This window comes from the organism of the source record quoted next, unplaced genomic scaffold, assembly GCF_019419815.1.
Source record: "Pyrus x bretschneideri cultivar Hongxiangsu unplaced genomic scaffold, Pyrus_bretschneideri_v1 Contig4, whole genome shotgun sequence".
Taxonomy (NCBI): domain Eukaryota; kingdom Viridiplantae; phylum Streptophyta; class Magnoliopsida; order Rosales; family Rosaceae; genus Pyrus; species Pyrus x bretschneideri.
The window spans coordinates 5,675,892-5,694,402 of record NW_025999723.1 but is presented as its reverse complement, the minus strand read 5'-3'; the positions used below and the strand labels follow the sequence as shown (position 1 = coordinate 5,694,402).

Sequence of the window (18,511 nt, the reverse complement as noted above, 5' to 3'; positions counted from 1 at the left end):
AAATAAAAAAAATGAATCATCAAGAAGACAATATAGAAATTCTTACAGACCAAACATTTATTATATATATGTGTGAAACTAAATTCAACACAAAAAATTGACAAAGTACAAGAAATTCAAAAATTGACAAACTTATTCACTCTTTTAAGCAGCTGCTTCTGTTTCATTCCCTGTACCAAACCATCTTTTCAATTGTGTGCTTCTCAATTCAGTTCATATTCTACCTGGAACACTCACTCTTTCGATGTCTCGAGCCTCCAGCCTCGATTCAAAAGCCGTTCGGATTGGAAATTCTAGCAGGTTGGAAGATCAGTCGGAGGTGGTGGCAGAGACTCGTTTTGTCCTTCTCCGTTTTCCACTAAGAATGCCATCTTCAGCCCCCATGATGTGTGAACTTCCAAGTGACAATGCAGGAACCAAATGCCTACCATTCACGAAAAAGAATAACATATTTCTAATTAATTGCATTTTATCTGTAAAAAAATATGTTAGCATGTTGGCACTAAGATGAGTGAACTTGCCACTGTAGGGCATGTTACGTACTTAAAATGCGAGAAATCATGAATCGAGGAAGTCAGGAATATGGAAGATTTAGGAACGGCAATGAGAATAACTACTCTTATCAATCTAATTCTCGATTCTCAGGTATTAGGTAGGTAACAAATGGTAACGTCGGAACAAAAGGGAAGTAATGAATCGGAACAAGTCCGGAGCCCATTTCAAGTAAGCAAACATGTCATTAACAGAGTATAAAACTACACAAAACGGAATATTGTGGTAGATTTTATTACCTGGATTATTTGCTCTGAATCTGATTGCAGTCCATCCAGCAGTAGGTACTGATACTGTGTTCCTCTCAACTGGGTCAACAAGATTAAATTTTTCTGGGTCCTTCTTTGGATCAAAATTACCTAATCCTTTCCCAACCACAAAGAAATTGAATCCATGAAGATGGGTTGGATGGCTCTCTGGTGCTATGATAGCAGTGCCTTGCAACACAATCTGAACCGTCGAATTATACTCCAGCCGGTATAGTCTTGTCCCGTTTGTGGTCTGAAGGTTCGCCGGAGATGTGCCGGTGTAATTAAAAGGAATTGGAGGGTTTGCCGGAAAATCAAGTGTGTAGACTCCCTTTACGTTGTAGTAATATGCTTGAAGGAGAGAGATACTTGGCATCACGAAGCTAACATTGTTGATGGCAGATACTAGTTTGCTTCCACTGACACATGCAGCACATGGATTTGCACCAACTGAAATGGTGAAAAAAAGCGAATGGTCTATAGTTAATGGGACATCGGCTGGGTATTGTTTCGAATTGAGGCTTCGAAGGGAGTCAACAAAAGCGTCTGTTAACGGGGTTGCATTGCGAGGAGGAATGCTGGTTAAGATAGCTGTGGGATTTGCCGGGGTGCCTTTGTAGCGCAAAGTAGCGATCACAGTTGCATTGTCGAACCCAATTGGTGCGTCCATGAAAGGAGACGCTGTTATGAAGTACTTGCCAATCCCCTGGTTTGCTGTTAGAATTACGTTTGTGGTTTGACCTGGACCGGTGTATATTGTGTCAGTTTGGAACGGCTTGGTGTAGGAGGCGTCGACTTCTACAACGGTTAGGTTGTGCCCTGCTACCTTGAAGAACAATTCATCGTTTATCGCAGCGTTCACAATGCGTAGCATGTAGGTCTTGCCATTTTCAACATGTAAAGTGTAGCCCCCTAGCATATATGCAAAACACAAAATTGTTATGTTGCATCCCTTGGATCACTTTGCTTGTACAGGAAGTAAGGTTAGTTTTGGCAAATCACATGTGTGGTACTAAGTATACCCCATTTCAGTACCCTGAGAAGAGCAACCAGGAAGTGGTCCTACGCGGCCATTGATGGTGTGTGCATCTGAGACATTTGGTGGCAGGCCAGACTGTGTAGCTTGATTGATCACATCTTCAACATCTGATTTCCACCATTCAGCTGCAATTAAAAGGCTAAAGTCAAATTACCAAATAACAAAGCTGCAATCACTAGGGCTCGTTTGGTGGCTCATCTTCGACTGGACTATTTCAATTATATTAGACAAATTTTCTAGCCGCTATTTTGTGAGCTAGTAAACATTGGGACTAAACATATTAAACAATAGTACAACATATTGCGACTGAAACCGTCTCAACTTACCCATGATGATAATTTTTTCCTCATCAGGTGTGGGAAAAGGGTAAGGAGTGCTTCTCTTAGGTAAGATGACGATAGCACCATGTAGAGTGGCCCTTAGCCAAGAGTCGTGTGCATGCCAAAGAAGGGTGCCTCTTTGGCCTGTAAGTGTGAAATTGTAGATGTAGTTTTGGCCAGGCTGTATGGGGCATTGTGTGATGTATGCTGGCCCGTCTGACCAACCTGTTCCACGTTGTTTTACCCCATGCCTGCCATTACCGAAATTATATCATCATTTTATTAGGAATTTCATCGACTTCTACAATATACTTTAGTTAAAAGATGACACATTTAGAAAAATACAAAACCAAACATCAAATTTGGACACATATAATCTTTTAGTTTAACTTTTTTTCATTCATAACTGTCACTTGCCAATAGTAGTCTCGCATAAGTTTATCGTATATTTGTGGGAATGGAATAGTTCTCACCAGTGGATTGTGACATTGTATTTCACATGGTTGGTGACCCTTACAATTACAGTATCATCTTCCCTTGCGTAGAGGGTTGGTCCGGGGAACTTCCCGTTCACGGTGACGATGGGCTTATAGGAACAAAGATTTGTTGTGTTCTTGTAGACCACCTGCATATATATACATATATATATATATTTATTTATTTCAGCCATTAATGCCACACTAGCTGGTACTCTAACATCAATACATGCGAGCTTAATTTAAAACAAGATGAAGTCATATGTCCTGAATGTACTTACACTGAATTTATAGTGTCGAATCAAGGACTCGACGAATGCGGGATACAAGAAGGCAAACAAGAACAACATTGTTCGAAATCGAAGCCCCAAGAACTCCATGTTTGGTAAGGAGCTCTTAGATGTGTGTGAATTGCTGTTGTTATATGGATTATGTAGTGTAGTTACATGGACCACCTTAATCTTATATAAAGAAGCAAATAATCTGAAAAAGTGATAAGTTATTTTAGGTCTCGTGGTAGGTGAATGAGAAATGTGAGCAAATGTATATGGTTTTTTCTTGCATGTTACACAATTGTAGTAGTAATCTGTCCATGTTGAAGCTATCTTCTGCACTTCCTGCCTCTTTCTTTGACAACTACTGCCCACCTGCACAACTCTCTCTCTCTCTCTCTCTCTCTCTCTCACAGATAAACCTGGTTTTTGACAGATTTTCACGTTGAGTTTCCCTGATATGTCGGCACGCGTCTATCAGTAATATTTTCCAGTTATTAGCCAAGGTAAATTGTAACAATTTTCAGTAGGTATAATGTAACATAATTACCGTTAGATAACAATTTTGTTTTCAACTTCAAAATTTTGAAAAATTCTCTTGGGTGCAACCCGGCACCAGACCATACCAGTCTATGGACCGTCAGATTTCATCAACGTTCATCTAACAGTCGAGAATCAATGACCGGATGACCTTCTGTATGCAGACTATTATAATGGAGACATTAGGAAAGCTGGCGAAATCTTTGGAGAATGGTGAAGTTCGTTTAAACCTTCCCTCACCGAAATTGTCAACATCCTCGGCCACGCCGTCTCGGATGGTGGTATTTTCAATCCCAGTCTGAATCTCCCCCCCAAATTCTGCACATACTCAATCTCATAAGAACCGTGATTGTTGTCCCGTTTGAAGATTCATACTCTCAACCAAAAAGAGTGGATGAAGACCAACAGCACAGCACAGCAAGGAGACAGAGCTGCCGCAGAGGATTCCAAACGTGACAATCCTCTCTGAAGCCGGCATTAAATTAAGACCTAAAATTTGGCTTGATATTAGTTTTTGGTTTTCATTTTTATGAAACGTGAAGAACTGAAATGATTTTAAACAACTTTTAGTTTTAAAAATACATCTCGTTGTGTCGCCAAATCTTATTCCCATTCATATTTTCTAGTTGTTATTACTGTTCTTTTGGTACAATCGTCACGATCGACTCGATAACCTGTTCTAATCTTAAAACTTTTTCACAGTTGGGACTTAGCCAACCAGAGTTGGATTTGTTAAACTTGAATTGGAAGAAACCATTTTTTGGTGATGGACAGACACCGCCAGAGGACAAGAAGAAAACTAATGAAATGCATACTTCCATGAGGGAACGTTCCACCATTTTTCTTTATTTTTTAGTTGAATTCCTCGATAAAAAAAGCCAGCCGAGCTTGAAGGCTTTTACTTTTCCAGAATAGTATACTCCGAGACATATGGATGGTAGACCAAAAATGGGAAATAAAAAAGTGAAAAATAGTTGAGGAATGGTTTTCATGGACTGAGATGGCATGTTGTCCTGTCCAGAAACGTCAAGATTAAAAGCGGAGGATGGGATTTGTACTAACATCTCAACTTCCCCATCAATTTAAATATTACATCTTTTTCGGGTTGGGTTCTCAAATCCCTCATTTTCCCCATTATTTTTGTTGAAAAATGTGAAGTTCCATGTGGAAAACTTTTCAAAATAAAATAAAGATTATATGAAGAGGGGTTCTGCTACTGATATTGATGCTTTGTGTATAAAACTTCACACTATTGTTAGACAGGAAAAGAGTTCGAAACTATTATAATAATTTAGGAAATAAGAGAATTTCGAACCCGCAACACATGGATAGAAATCCAAAACCCTATACATTAGAATATTGGACTACATGCTTTATAAAACTTCACACTTGTTAAACTAAATAGATAAGTCAAGAACAATATCAATATTCAATCAACTAGTAGTTAGCTACTAGACCGCCTCTCTAAAATCCTTGAAACCTTAACAATTTCAATTCAACATAGTATAGGTCTACCCAAAGGAAAAGAAAAAGAACAGAGAGTTAATTTTTATTTTTTATTTACTTTATTTAAACGAAAACATGTACACTAACATTCTACTCAAACCCTCTTGGATGCTGCTTCTAAAGCAGCCTGATCAATCTGTTAATGCAAGACTTAAACAGAAACCCTAGATAATCTACAATGCTGTCCTCAAATGCACGTTCTAAGGGTTGACCTCAAATGACCAGCCAACTAGGAACTCGTCCCCATAATCTCCAAGCTTCACTTAATTTACAGATCCATCCAACCCTACATTGCTTGCTTCCAGTTTGTACGCATAACTATGTTGTAATGAGTCCATGATCCGTGACCTTTTCCATCTTCTTTAGGGAACATGAAGCCCGAGATTAACCGAACGTATCCGCCATCCTCTCTGGCTAGATCAGTGCAGCGCTCAACCATCAGCGTCTATTCGCCTAGTCTTTGGGTTTGAAAAACCATGCTCCAGACTTTGTCTACAGGAGCTTCAACAATGCCCCCTACTGATCCGCGCCATTTCGCAGTTCTGGCCTCAGATGCCTGAAGGTAAAATCGGAACTTTGAGTTCTATGTGTAAACAAACTTTTTTTTTCACCGAAATTTCAGTATCTACACTAAAATTCACCAATAACTTTTTAACAAACTCAAATTCAAATTTTCATAAGTTAATTTGTATGTCAAAAAAATTAAGCGTGACCAAAAAGAGAAAATTGTAGCTATATTATGATTTGAGAAATAAAAATCGCGTCGTTTCATTTCCGGAGAAAATTGAAAAGGGAATGTAGTAATCATACGATGCTTTTCTGTGTTTTGCTACAGATAATTTGATTGTAGGAACATTCTTTCAAATGAAAGCAGAGCTATTCATGAAGGAATATCAATATCCTATGAAACAATATATGATTTTGGCATGTACCTTTGGAAGACAAATTGGGTTGGAGCTTATTAGAATTTATTACAAAAATTTGGATTTACTATAATTATTAGAATTTATTTTTTATCATTGTTTTTCCAAGTGTTCAATTTCTTATCCATAAAAATGCCATATCATCATTGAATGAATAGAAAAACATAATGTCTTTAATACCATAATAAAATGTGAGCATCCAAATTAATTAATCACTCTTATTAAAGACTTTACATCGCAAATGAGTACTCCCCGATAGGGTATGAATGACGTCTTCTGTTCAAACTAAAGCATGGGTCAAAGCCAGCAAATTTGACGAACAACCTAATCATCATACTAATCACATGGAAAACATTGCTACTTTAGGTATTTGGACAGCCTTTCAATGCTTTGTAAACACGCACCAAGTTGCTATAGAAAGGTGAATTAGATTAAGGTGCACAGCTACACATATACCTAATACAAACTGTAACAAGCAAACCTCTCTGAATCTGAGTATAATTTAAACCATGTGTGAAATGAAGATTAATTAACGATATATTAAAATGAACTTGATGGATCCATTTCCACCACCTTGGGAAAATTTGTGCACCATTATACGGAAGGAATGCATGGCTTAAGCTGCAGCTCCAACAGGCACCCCCTTGAGCCTGGATGATCCGTATAGAGTTTCTTCGAACCGGATAATCTCATTTTTCGATCCATAAGCAACCTGAGTTCTATCGTCGAGGTTAACGACCACCTTGTCTAGCACAGACTGATGACCATCACTACTAAAGCCTCCAGCATTCTCAATCAACAACCCTAATGGAGCTACCTCAAATAACAGCCTCAGCTTGGCTTTCGTGGTTGGAGATATAACGTTTGTGAAAACCCCTTTCTCTTTCACAATTATCTGCACATAAATAAATCATAAAGTTTTAAACTTGTTAAGATCGCTAGACATAAATTAGCAGTTTATAGTGTGTTCGGTTAAGGAGAAGTTGAGAAGACCTGGTTGACATCCGGAACCATTCCTCCGGTGTATCTCAATGTGTACTTCTCTTTTACATAGTAGTTGATCAACTGTTGTTAACAAGCAGAAAGAGTGGACAAGAAAATTAGTGATGAATTTATTGATTACTAATGCAGTAATGAAATAATATTGCTCTTTAAACCTTGTCATAGTCTGGATTGTCAAACGTGGCTCTCAAATTTCCAGGCGAAAACATCTTTCCTTCACCAATCTCTGTTGTCTCTTTGACATGCTGCCACTTTCCTGACCAAGCATTCGCGTGAGATAACGATTTTAAGGCCAGCAGGATTGAGTACCTCATACTTTTGGTGAACAATTTAATTTTGGAACACGAGAGGTTTAAATTACTGTGACGGCAAATATTTTTATGGTAACAGGAAGAACAATTTTTTTTTTGGGTAATGTTGTTACGATCTTACCTTCATCGAGAAGAAGAAATTCGTGGGTTCCAGGGAAGCCCTTGATGGCAAGAACATATGTAGTTCTAGGACCGTAAATTCCCATGGCTGCAGCAACTTGGTCTCTTCCTGTTACCCCAGTTAACTTATCTCCTGGCCACACACCAAAGATGGTGCCTACAGTGAAGTTTGTGTCGACAATGCTGGAGCCATCGAGCGGATCAAAAGCAACACTAAATCCACCTGTTCATATTGCAAAATTGGATAACTAGGCTCATCCCTTCGATTATCTCATCCTCCACTTAAAAATAAAAAAAAATAAAAAAATAAAAAATTTAAGATCAGAAAGCAATTCATTACAAGGACTCGCTGACCTTCAATTGGGCCTCCCATGTCTTGGAGTTCCGGAACCTCTTCAGAGCAAGCGTATTTGCAGACATGCGAGTAACTTAAGGCCTAAGGCACCAAATGTAACAGGCATTAATTTTACTGCTGATCTCCTGAAAATATATGTCCTGTATTCTGATGCATTTGAAAGAATGACTTTCAAATTTCATCCGGCAATACAATACTTATCGTTTCACTGATAAATTACCTCAAACAAAAGCTTGTCAGCAAGCATATCCACGGCGAGCTGCTCATCCCCGAAAGAATTAATGCAGGCCGTTCCTCCACAAGCAGCTGTTCTGACCTTGAAGGAAATAGTCCTCAGTGCTTCTCCCATGCTTATCAGCAACCGGATCAGACCCTTATCCGGGGTTGCCTTTGCAAGAAACTCCTCCTAGTCCCAATTGATTTAACTTTCACCGTCACGATACAAAATTTTACATTTCCTATGTTTCTTAGACAATTTTTTCAGTTTCGAACTAATAGTTATGTTGAATAAAAGCGGTTTTTACAGTAACTCACCAGGCTATCACCGATTGCACATTTTGTCACATGGGTATAATGTTTTGTCTTGGAAACCTTGAGCGATGATCGTGGCACTTGTCGTAGTGATTCTCCGAAGAGGGAGCTCGATTTTAGGCTCTGCAGTCACAATTATGAACTATGAAGCTCCAATTACACCATGCGATGATATTCACTATATGTTATACGTGTGTATCAAATTGCAAGCGTATTAATATAATGGTTGCTCGTGTGACACATGCATAAAATTGAAATGAAATGCTAATAACCTTGGAGCTAAAAGATGGAGCCACAAGTGAAGTGGAATGCTGGTGACTCACAACGCCGGCAGCCGGCAGGAACGCCCTGGCGGATGAGCAGCAAGCCATGGTGGCCTCCATGCTTTTTGAAAATACTAATCCAGAGATTGATATTCCGATGAACGATTTTCAGTACTGACTTGTTGAGGGGTTACTAGATAGGGCGAGAAACGGCGTTTCGCCACGTGGAGGGTGATGATTAGATATGCTGACAAAGTGTTGCGTTTCATGAAGTTAACTAGGCATGGGGATTGGCTTTCAATCTTAAATTTGTGGCTCTGCTATCTGCACTGCTCCTCCCAAGAGATATGGTAACCCACTGTTTGTAAGTTTGTGCGTGCCCAACTGCGTTTGTTCTGCTTACGTATTTTTCCCATTTCATTTCGTAGTGTTCGTTGGACCTTTAGACCTCGTTTGGCATGGATGATTGATTAGAAGGTTAACTTTTTAAATTGAAGGTAGAGAGGAGAAGAATTTTTTATTTTAAGGGGGTTAAACATGAAAAAAACTTTTCTCTTCAACTTCATTTTTTTTAGTACATAGATATATTTTTATACAAGAAGAAGGGAGAGTTCGGTTAAATCACATAATGAGCAAATGCATCTTTTCAATAATGATTATGGAACCAAAACCATTGATTAAAATTAATTGCTGAAAGAGTTTGTAGCAAATTCTACTTAATTGGCCCACAACCACAAGAGATTATGATTTCAATTTCCCATAATATATCTCAATTATCCTTGCCAAGCAAAAGTCATATATAGATAACATAAAATTTAACTTTTTCATTCTTCAATTCAAGGTTTTAGACTCAAAACTCAAATTTAAACTTTAAAATTTGAGTGGAGGTATAATGTGGTATAAATAATAAGATTTTCACAACATTTTCTTACATGTTTCCAAATAAAATTGATGATAAATTGTTTTGTTTATCAACATCATCATTTTTTTTAGACTACAAATAATGAGAAGATACGATCCGATCAACTATAATTAGATAACTTGTCATTTCTAAGAGTCAAACATGAAATTTGTAATTAACAAGTGAATGGAACGTATTAGTATGCACTGCATAGTAGTGCATGTGACAACACTAATTAAATTTGTTTTCTTCTTACCACTAGAAATAAGAAATAATATTATTTTTCTTCACTTGCAACTTGTAAACGGAAAATTTAGATAGTTAATTATAGGGGTGGGCATAAAAACCGCAAAACCGCATCGAACCGTAAGAAAAAAAACCGTGTTGACCGGAAAAGTCAACTTTGAGTGAAAAACCGAACCGAACCGTTCAAACCGGTTCCGATTCCGGTTTCGAATGACCAAGAACCGGCCGAACCGAACCGAACCGTTTTATTAATAATAAATAAATAAATTATATATACACACACATGTCATGGTATAATAGGTTGAAAAATTGTGTACAGGAGCTGCTGCTTCTTGCTTGCTCTCTGAAGTCTGAAAACCTGCAATTTGCTTCATCATTTTTTGTTTGTTGACTGATTGACCGGTGCATATGTATTTTAGTTGTCTCTTTTTGTTGACTTGATGCCACTACCAAAGACATTTGCATTAAAAAAGATGTGTTGTATGCAACTTTATGTAATCAGTTTTAGAAGATGTATTTGAATGCATAATGATTTGGTGTTCAAATAATTTATTATTAGGAACCGTAAACCGGCAAGAACCAAATCGAAACCGGTGTAGACCGAACCGTAAAGTTCTAGTAATAAATTTAAGTGGAACCGCACCGAATCGAACCGTTAATATATTTCGGTTTCGGTTCCAATTTAGAGGTGAAACCGCACCGAACCGCACCGTGCCCATCCCTAGTTAATTATATTTGACCTTACAGCACAAAAGTGCACGTAGTAGAGTGTTTTTTGTCTGACAGAATTTCTATTTTTTTACAGATTTTTGTTAATTTTTATGCATTAATTTTATGTAATTCATGCGACAGTTGAAAAAGAAGAGTGTGAGTGAGAGACAAGAATATGCGTCTGCATAACTGGCCACGTGGTCATGGGACCTGTAAAATCACGATCACGAATCATGATGATTGCTACTTTGTAGAAAGGAAACTTCTGTAAGTCTCTCTCCCCTACGAGAACACGGGAGAACCGGAGAGCTCCATAATCCCACCGCCACTGCCTTGTTTCGCACAAACTCTCCAATCCATCTTTCCAGATTTCCATATCTCCAACCCAATGTATCTCTCACTCTCAGGTACTCTCCCCTGTAGCTTCAGTTATTAAATTAAATATCATCTGATTTACTTTCTAATGATCTGATTAGCCGCTATGCAATCACATGGATTTAACCCAATTCATGAATTTTTATGTATATTCTTTATTGTAGTTTTCATGAAATTGGTGTTCTTTTAATTGGGTTTGGTTTAAACTGGATATGGTTCTTAATTGATTGGTGGATTTTAGAATATGATGAGATTCAACTGAACAATGGACAAGCTGCAGGCTTTAAAGGGTGCATCTGAAATTTGAAGTTTTAGATTCAGAATATATGAGATTCAACTGAACAATAGACATGATGTTTGATGCAACTTTTGTAAATTGCAGGTGACCCTTCTAGGAACAGGAAGGGACCTGGATTTGTTTTGCAGATTAATTGAGCTGGTCATTGGCCTTGGATTTTAAATGTCTGCCTATGGCCGTCATATGGAGCGGGAGTACTCCGCGCAGAGTCTTTCCAATGAAGGTTCAGGTACGTGAGGAAGCATTTCTGCTCGTAAGCATTTTTTCTAGAAGTGCTTTTGTTAGAAGCATGTCAAAAGATTTATTAAAAATCCAAAATCTTGACGGTGTTGTGGTACACCAGTGAAATGTTATACCCTTGGGCCTCGTTTGGTGTCTTAGATCACTAGATTTAGTGTATGTTGGAGGAAGAAACGTATGACATATGAGTTATTCAATTCAACCCTAGGCACCAAACGAGCCCCGAGACCTCGGTTCATGTAATCAGAAGCATGTTGACCTTAATTAATTAACTATTGATATTCTTCCATTCCATGATCACAGAAAGGGCAAGCAGTTATGCCATGGAGACAGGATTCTACATGTCGTCTTTTGCTACGACAATCTTCATTGGTGCACTTATAACTGTTGGGCTCTTATTAATCGCCTTGCTGATTGCACTGACTGTAATGCTGCAGTCTTGCGAAAATAGGAGTCATGGAATCGTTGAGACTCATAACCCGAGTTTCGATTACAATCACTGCCAGATCTTGTCTCTGCATATGGAACTCAACGGTGAAGCGGATCGCTTCCCTTCAATGTGCAGGGTTGTTGCCCTTCAGTACATCAAAGAAGGTCAATATGTAAGAGATTTAAATTCTACCATGTCAATGATTCAGAATTATTTCAGCGGCATTACCTCAGCACACGATGGTCTGGACGTGGTCTTGATTGACATAGATGACATTCGTTCTTCAAATCCTCGGCACATTAATTTGCCACTGCCCCAGTAATTTAATCTCCTTTTAGTCCTTTAAGCATTAGTTCTTGCATAGTTCCGTCTTTCATGTTATCCCATTTCCTTATGCACAGATATGATCAGTATGGTTGTAGTGATTGTGTGGAAGAGGCAAAGCATCTGAAGCACAGGTTTATTCTGAGATTATACATGGAACTTAATGCTAGCGGTTGGCCTTTGATTCTGCTATCAAGAAAGCCGGAGGCGGATCGGAATTCCTTCATAGAGGATCTTATATCTGCAGGGTTTAGAGCTTGGTCAACATTGATAATGAGGTATTTGTTACAATGCATATCCCGCTTTCTTTCTAAAGTCTTTTAGGTAAAATTAGTTGGATGTTTCCGAGTTCCGATTCGATCTGTTTTCGGCAGATCGGAAGATGAATTGCATATGGAGAGCCGTGACTACTTCTCGAAACGAAGGGATGCAATGCAGAGGGAAGGCTTCCGCATAATAGCCTCCATTAGCAGTCACATGGATGCTCTAAGAGGTCCGTTTTCAGGAGAGCGGATTTTCAAGCTTCCAAACCCAATTTATCACAATTTTTCAACATCGAATTGCGGACGTACGTGTAGACGCAGGCGTTACCACATTGGCTAGACCGGGTGCGCTCTCCCTTATACACCAAAATAGATTTTTTTTTTCCATGTTTGCACCATTGATTTTGAGTTTTCCGTATAGTTTTTTTCAGCAGATTTTTTTATCCGAAATCAGTGCAGCCATATAAATAGCATCAGTTCTGCTGTAAAGAAATTTCGGCATCATTAGTAGTATAATTATTGGTAATCATTCTTCATCTGTTGCTTAAGTTTGCCTAAATATGTGCACTTAATCGAGTGACAGACAAAAACAAAGATAATGATGATAAGATCAAAGAACAAGAGAATTCCAAGAGACAAGAAGCATCCTAAAACAATGGCGGACCAACGGATTGCAGCCGCCGCAACCAAGCAATCCTGACACTAGGCCTTTTCAGTAGAAGAAAGATTTCCCTGTATTCCTTTTTCAGAAATACATCTAATGCAAACAAATAGAGATCACTTCCTTGTTCTACTTCCTCCATGGCATCAAGACAGTTGATGCACTCCCCAATGCTGTAAGTGGGCTTGCCTTGTCCAAAAGCAACTGTTACGGCATCAAGTTGCTCAACGTTGTTCTCCTCTTGGTTCGCTATGCCTCCGTCTTCTATATGCAAAACGGAGGTACTCAAGTTATCGTTGTACTTCCTACGCCTGGCAGGAGGCTCTGTCTCTCCGGTATCTGTTGTTCCGTCAAATATGGCTTCCAGTTTGTCAGCGCATTGAGGTTCCTTAAAGCGGAATGAAGCAGCTTCGGGGTCGGTCTGTAATAAAACAAAAACCATTTTGCTTTAACAACCCGAAATCATTCATAATCTTCCTGGTTTACAGCTATGTAGAAATAGTTACCGGCACTTGTATATCATACCATACCTCTAAGTAATTGGCCCAATCTTCATCACTTGCTCCAAATCGTCTGGTGTTCGGATTCCAACCCATGCTAGTTGTGCCAATTAGCTTACACCATATTCTCCATTGTTCCTTGGTGACATCCCAGTGATTCTTCAACTGTAACCTGTCGTACATAAGGCCAGTTTTTTGGTGAAACGATTCGACAATAGTCCTCCAAGCGTCCCTGGTAAAATGTGTCCCGGGTTTGTTCCCTTTCAATGTCTCTTCCAGACATAGATCGATAAATACACCATGGGACGCAGGCGACCAAACTGCCTTTGCCTTCGAATGGGATGAGCTAGATATGCTTTGCTCACTTGCAGTTGTTAGACGGTGTTCGGACTGAGCCACGTAACTCCTTAATGGCATAGCGTTTGAAAGATGCTCCTCTCCCAGCTCCACAGTCACCAAATCTTGTTCTTCTGAGTGCAGGAAGGAGTTGTCCGAGCTATTGCTTTGCCTCCTCTGAGAATCACAAGGTTCCATGTCCCCAGAATCCGTAGTGCCAACAAAAAGGATTTCCAATAGGTCAGGGCACGGGATTTCTTTATGCTGAAACTGTGCAGCTTCGGGGTTCACCTGAGACAAAGCCCTCGCAGTTACAAACTGAATTCACGAAAAACCTCTATAGCATCGCTCTTCGAATGCACAGCATTAGCTGCTGTGAGTAAACTAGCATTACCTGTATGTGGTAAGCCCATTCTTCTGCACTAGCACGGAATTGATTGGTCGTAGGATCCCACTTCATATCGCTCTCAGCAAGGAGCTTAACCCAAACTTTCCATTGCTTCTTGGTGAAATCCCAATGGTTCTTCATTTGCTTCTTAGTGTACCTTAAACCCGTCTGCTCGTAGAACCCTTCGATGAGATTCCTCCAACCCTCCTTGGTAAAGTGTGTACCGGGCTTATTCCCTTTGTCCACCTCTTCCAGACAAAGATCAAAGAATATTTTCCGGTGCCCCGGAGTCCAGGTGGCTTTTGATCTTGATGAGCTATGCATCCTTTATCAATTCCAATTTCTCTGCCATTTTTCATAGGCATCAACATGATACCCATCATCTCAAAACAACACACTTTACAGTTGATTGTTGTGTTGATAACTCAATGAGTATTAAGGATTAAGAGGGAAATGTATGCCCATTAAATTCATAATTAAAGTTTCTAACTTTATATTGTGCAGCTAAATACACAAAAAAAAAAAAAAAAAAAAAAAAAAAGAAATACTGGAAATGCAATTGAAATTCCTGCAAATAAATAAATACCCATTTGATGCAATTACAGTGTTTAGACAGGAAGCATAAGTTTAAAACAATATCTATATATCTATACGCTACACACCCACCCACCCACTCAAAATTCGCATTTGAAACGATCTCCGTAAATCTGCAATGGTTTGCATGCTAACAAAATATTAAAAAATGGAAACGAAATTGAAATAGGGAGAGAAATTCATACCTGGGATTTAAAGAGGGGCCGGAATTCCTACTTGCAATTTTGCACCATACCCCTTAGCCTTTACCTTCGAGAAGAAGAAGAAGACGACGAAGCAGAAGCTCTCCCCCTCTCTCTCCCCCTCACTCTATTGAGTGTTTCTGAAACGTGAAATCGACGGCGCACAATAATTTATTTTCTCTTTTGGGTTTTGTAATAGGCCCAAGCTATAGCATCAATTCTCATAGTCGGCCCACTATGCCCATACTTTTTCAGGCCCCTCTTTTCGAAATGAGCTATCTCCTTTTTGGATTTTTGGGGAATTTGCTCATCTTTATAATTTTTGGGGGTGAAAATAGGTCGGATTTTTTGCGCTGGTAAAAAGGAAAAGACTGAAATATTTTTTAAGTCTTTTCAACTTTTAGAAGGGTTGACTGTTAGAAGGATTGATTGTCATGGCGAAACAACATGCTGCCCTTTTTTTATTTATGAACAAATGATAGATACTCTACAATAAGGGGCTACCGAGTGGGTTACGTCTTAGCTTACCATAATAATATGGTTCAACTTCGCTGTTGGTGAAAATTGAACCTAAAATCTTTCTACAAGTGAAGAGAAATACCACTAGACTGTAATAATAAAATGATCACTTGTTTCATTTTTAGGAATAGAATGAGATATTGTACTACTGTGTTTTCATATTGTTTTCCACGTTAGTTCACAAGAGTGCTGATTTTTTTCAAATTATTTTTCACCTAGCATGTCTCTCTTTATTTATCATTTGTCAATTCACAAGTGTGTTGACACAACCACGACCTGCATGTAAATGGATAAACCCAAACACAACCCCTGAGACCCCTACTAGGGCGTTACAATGATACACTACAAATACCAATACCATTTTTTGTGTGTACCAAATTTAGTATGATAGTTTCATCGTATTATAGTTGTTGCATAATTGTATTTTACTGTTATATTTCATAATTGTGTGACGATAATTTCAAACACTTTTTTCTTTTTTGATTGCCTACATTGGTCTTACTAATCAAGCAAATATGTAAGGCCAAAGATCCAATGTTACTTAAAAGTTATACCAATTCAAACAACCACCACAATACCACTAAAATTTAACCTTCCATTTTCTGCCAAACTAAACTAATTAGGGTCTTACTACCTCAAAACTTAACCCTACTAGTATGAGAAAATTGATTTAGGAGTTCACAATGCTTCCTACCACTTCTACTACCATATTGGGGCAGTAAAAAGGTATGCTTCCACTACTTCTACTTCCAAATTGGGAAGTAAAATTGTGAACTTTACAGGATTCAATCTGCAGAACTTAAGACTCCCAAATTCCCAATCCAATTCAATCTGCAGAAACTAATTCCATCTGCAGAATTAAATCACTGCACAAGAAACTAAAGCACAAACTTGCAACATCCCAGTACGAATCGTCGGTTAAACATTGCAGCCAAGCAAGATGGCAACTTTCAACATTGAGCTTAAATTAAGACAATCCAAACATCCAAGTAAGCGAAATTAAGAATATTGGTTAAAAAAAAAATAAAAGGGTAAGCTCCAACCATGCATTTTTTCAGCAAAAATTCCACTAAAACCTGTTTAGCACAAGATGAACTAGTAGTTCAATTGTCTTTCATCACAAACACTATTTCCTACTCAAAATACCCTAATCACAGAGTACACAAAACAGTAATTCCTTTGAGCAGCAACCCCAAACCGAACAAATTGTAGCCCCAACACCATCTCCATGAATCAAAATTACTAACCAAGTAATTAGCAGCAGTTTCTTCATAAACCCAATTGATAAAAGAGCCCCAACTTTAAGGTTGCTACCTCCATGAACCGAAAACTGTGCTAAGCACCTACTAATCAAAGCAACTAATTGAACCCGATTCACAGTCCACTCTACTGATCAAAGATCTCCAAGAACCCTCCAAGAATCAACAAATCGAGCTACCCAGTAATGAAATTAAGCAACTGAGTCGGAAATGCAACGTTACCAGGCAAGTAATGCAAACATCAAGAATTGCCCAACCGCCATGATCAAGATATCAAAGAATCCTCCGCGATCGGACCCAGAATACTGAATCTCCTTATACTTGCTGGTCAAATTTGGGTAAAGAATCCCCCAATTGCGCCCCTGCCTCACTTGCTTATCGAGCAGCTCGTAAATGTACGTCTCCGCAACCCCTTCTCTTCTCAGCGGCGTTCCCTTTCCGGACCTCAGATGAAACAAAAGCCCCTTGATGTACATCTCGGCGTAAACCGGGTTGGCGTCGATTTCGGCAGGGTCGGTGCTGTAGCTGGGCCACCCAGTCTCGGTCACGATCACCGGAATGTTCTCGTATCCTGCGACGGCCATGGCGCTGATGACGGCGTCGACCATCATGTCAAAGAGGTTCTGGTAACGGACGCCGGTGGTGAGGTCGTCTCGGAATCCGAATGGGTGCTCCTGAAACAGAGGAAACCCAATCGGGATCTCGCTGCGCATCTTGTAGAGGTTGTAGGGGTAGAGGTTGATCAAGAACGACGAATTGGTGTCGCGGAGGAACCTGAGGAGGGGTCTGATGACGGTGTCGACGGCCGGTTCTTGGAACCGGGCGTTGGAAGGAGGGAACGCCGTGGTGATGACGTTTATGAAAGAGAAGGTGGTGGAGACGGAAATCCTGTGGATGCTGAGATCTTGGAGGGAGAGGCGGAGGTTGCGGATGGCGGGAAGGAGGAAGGTGAAGAAGTCTGGGGAGGACTCGAGGAGGTCGTTGCCGACGGAGATGGTGCCAATGTTGGTGCGGGGGTAGAAGGGGATGACGTGGATGTAGAGCCAGCGGAGGGCGTTGGAGCGGTTGGCGGCAAGCGGCGGGACGAGCTGGTTGGGGATGGTGAGGAGGAGGGAGGTGTTGGAGTAGAGGAAGGCGCGGATCATGGCTGGGTCGGAGGCGTCGAGTCGGAGCGCGGAGAGACCGAGGGAGGAAACGGCACGGGCCACCCGGTCGGGCGCGGGAGGGGTGCCGTAAGTGGCGACAGTGCTGGCGGAGTAGGTGGCTCCGACGGTGGTGGGAAGCGAGGTGCTCCCAGGAAGGAGAGAGAGGGTGAAGAGGATGGCGGCGAGGGAGACCAAGAAGTCCGCCGCCATGGTTTCTTGGAGCTTTCTGGAATTTGGAGGGAGTTTTCTGGGGGTTTGAAATCAAGAGAGAGAGGAAGGCGTGGTTGTTAGTTTGTTAAGGCTGTTCGAGCAGAGGAGTTTTGGCGCGGGAAATGGGATTTAAGGGGGTGCGTAGTGCGCACCGGGTATTGTTTAGCTGAGAAAAGGCCGTTAGTCAGTGTCGTACGCCACGTGATTTGCGAAGGTGAACGCTGGGCTTGCTTCCAAAGCTCGGCCCAAGCCCAATATCAATATGCCCTCACGTTCTCTTGAGCTTACATAATTTCGTTGTGAGCTATGGCGTGGATTTAGCAATGTTTCTTTACTGCATTTAGCGTGAGTATATGGTAGCATCATCGGTCGGAGCTCGGAAGACGATTACTATGGCGGAAATTCCGGTATCTGAGTTCAAAATAAAATGATTCGTACTCGACCGGGGAATAAAATAAACTGTATCGGCAT

General features: G+C 40.1%; 5 protein-coding genes across 5 annotated transcripts; 1 reads left to right on the top strand and 4 right to left on the bottom strand.

The window, feature by feature from the left end:
- Positions 1–47: 47 nt before the first annotated feature.
- On the bottom strand, positions 48–3,048 carry LOC103942533 (laccase-4). Its single transcript, XM_009352721.2, has 6 exons — positions 2,917–3,048; positions 2,633–2,784; positions 2,166–2,410; positions 1,836–1,964; positions 792–1,712; positions 48–424 (listed from the first exon to the last, which is right to left on the bottom strand). The coding sequence occupies exons 1-6, from the start codon at positions 3,013–3,015 to the stop codon at positions 294–296; spliced, it is 1,677 nt and encodes a 558-aa protein (XP_009350996.2). The 5' UTR covers positions 3,016–3,048; the 3' UTR covers positions 48–293.
- A 3,214-nt stretch (positions 3,049–6,262) lies between these two features.
- On the bottom strand, positions 6,263–8,709 carry LOC103942540 (sedoheptulose-1,7-bisphosphatase, chloroplastic). Its single transcript, XM_009352731.3, has 8 exons — positions 8,468–8,709; positions 8,199–8,318; positions 7,885–8,070; positions 7,664–7,745; positions 7,311–7,532; positions 7,034–7,134; positions 6,870–6,941; positions 6,263–6,771 (listed from the first exon to the last, which is right to left on the bottom strand). Exons 1-8 carry the CDS (start codon positions 8,576–8,578, stop codon positions 6,493–6,495), a joined length of 1,173 nt encoding a protein of 390 aa, XP_009351006.1. The 5' UTR covers positions 8,579–8,709; the 3' UTR covers positions 6,263–6,492.
- Positions 8,710–10,540: 1,831 nt separating this feature from the next.
- Positions 10,541–12,782, top strand: LOC103942572 (uncharacterized protein At2g39920). Its single transcript, XM_048565309.1, has 5 exons — positions 10,541–10,723; positions 11,074–11,218; positions 11,533–11,977; positions 12,061–12,261; positions 12,358–12,782. The coding sequence occupies exons 2-5, from the start codon at positions 11,152–11,154 to the stop codon at positions 12,584–12,586; spliced, it is 942 nt and encodes a 313-aa protein (XP_048421266.1). The 5' UTR covers positions 10,541–10,723; positions 11,074–11,151; the 3' UTR covers positions 12,587–12,782.
- A 41-nt stretch (positions 12,783–12,823) lies between these two features.
- On the bottom strand, positions 12,824–15,076 carry LOC103942557 (L10-interacting MYB domain-containing protein). The gene is made up of 4 exons (XM_009352747.3): positions 14,911–15,076; positions 14,138–14,476; positions 13,438–14,034; positions 12,824–13,328 (listed from the first exon to the last, which is right to left on the bottom strand). Exons 2-4 carry the CDS (start codon positions 14,453–14,455, stop codon positions 12,894–12,896), a joined length of 1,350 nt encoding a protein of 449 aa, XP_009351022.2. The 5' UTR covers positions 14,456–14,476; positions 14,911–15,076; the 3' UTR covers positions 12,824–12,893.
- Positions 15,077–16,458: 1,382 nt separating this feature from the next.
- Positions 16,459–18,391, bottom strand: LOC103942582 (glucan endo-1,3-beta-glucosidase 3-like). The gene has a single exon (XM_009352765.3). The coding sequence runs from the start codon at positions 18,038–18,040 to the stop codon at positions 16,904–16,906; it is 1,137 nt and encodes a 378-aa protein (XP_009351040.2). The 5' UTR covers positions 18,041–18,391; the 3' UTR covers positions 16,459–16,903.
- Positions 18,392–18,511: the final 120 nt, after the last annotated feature.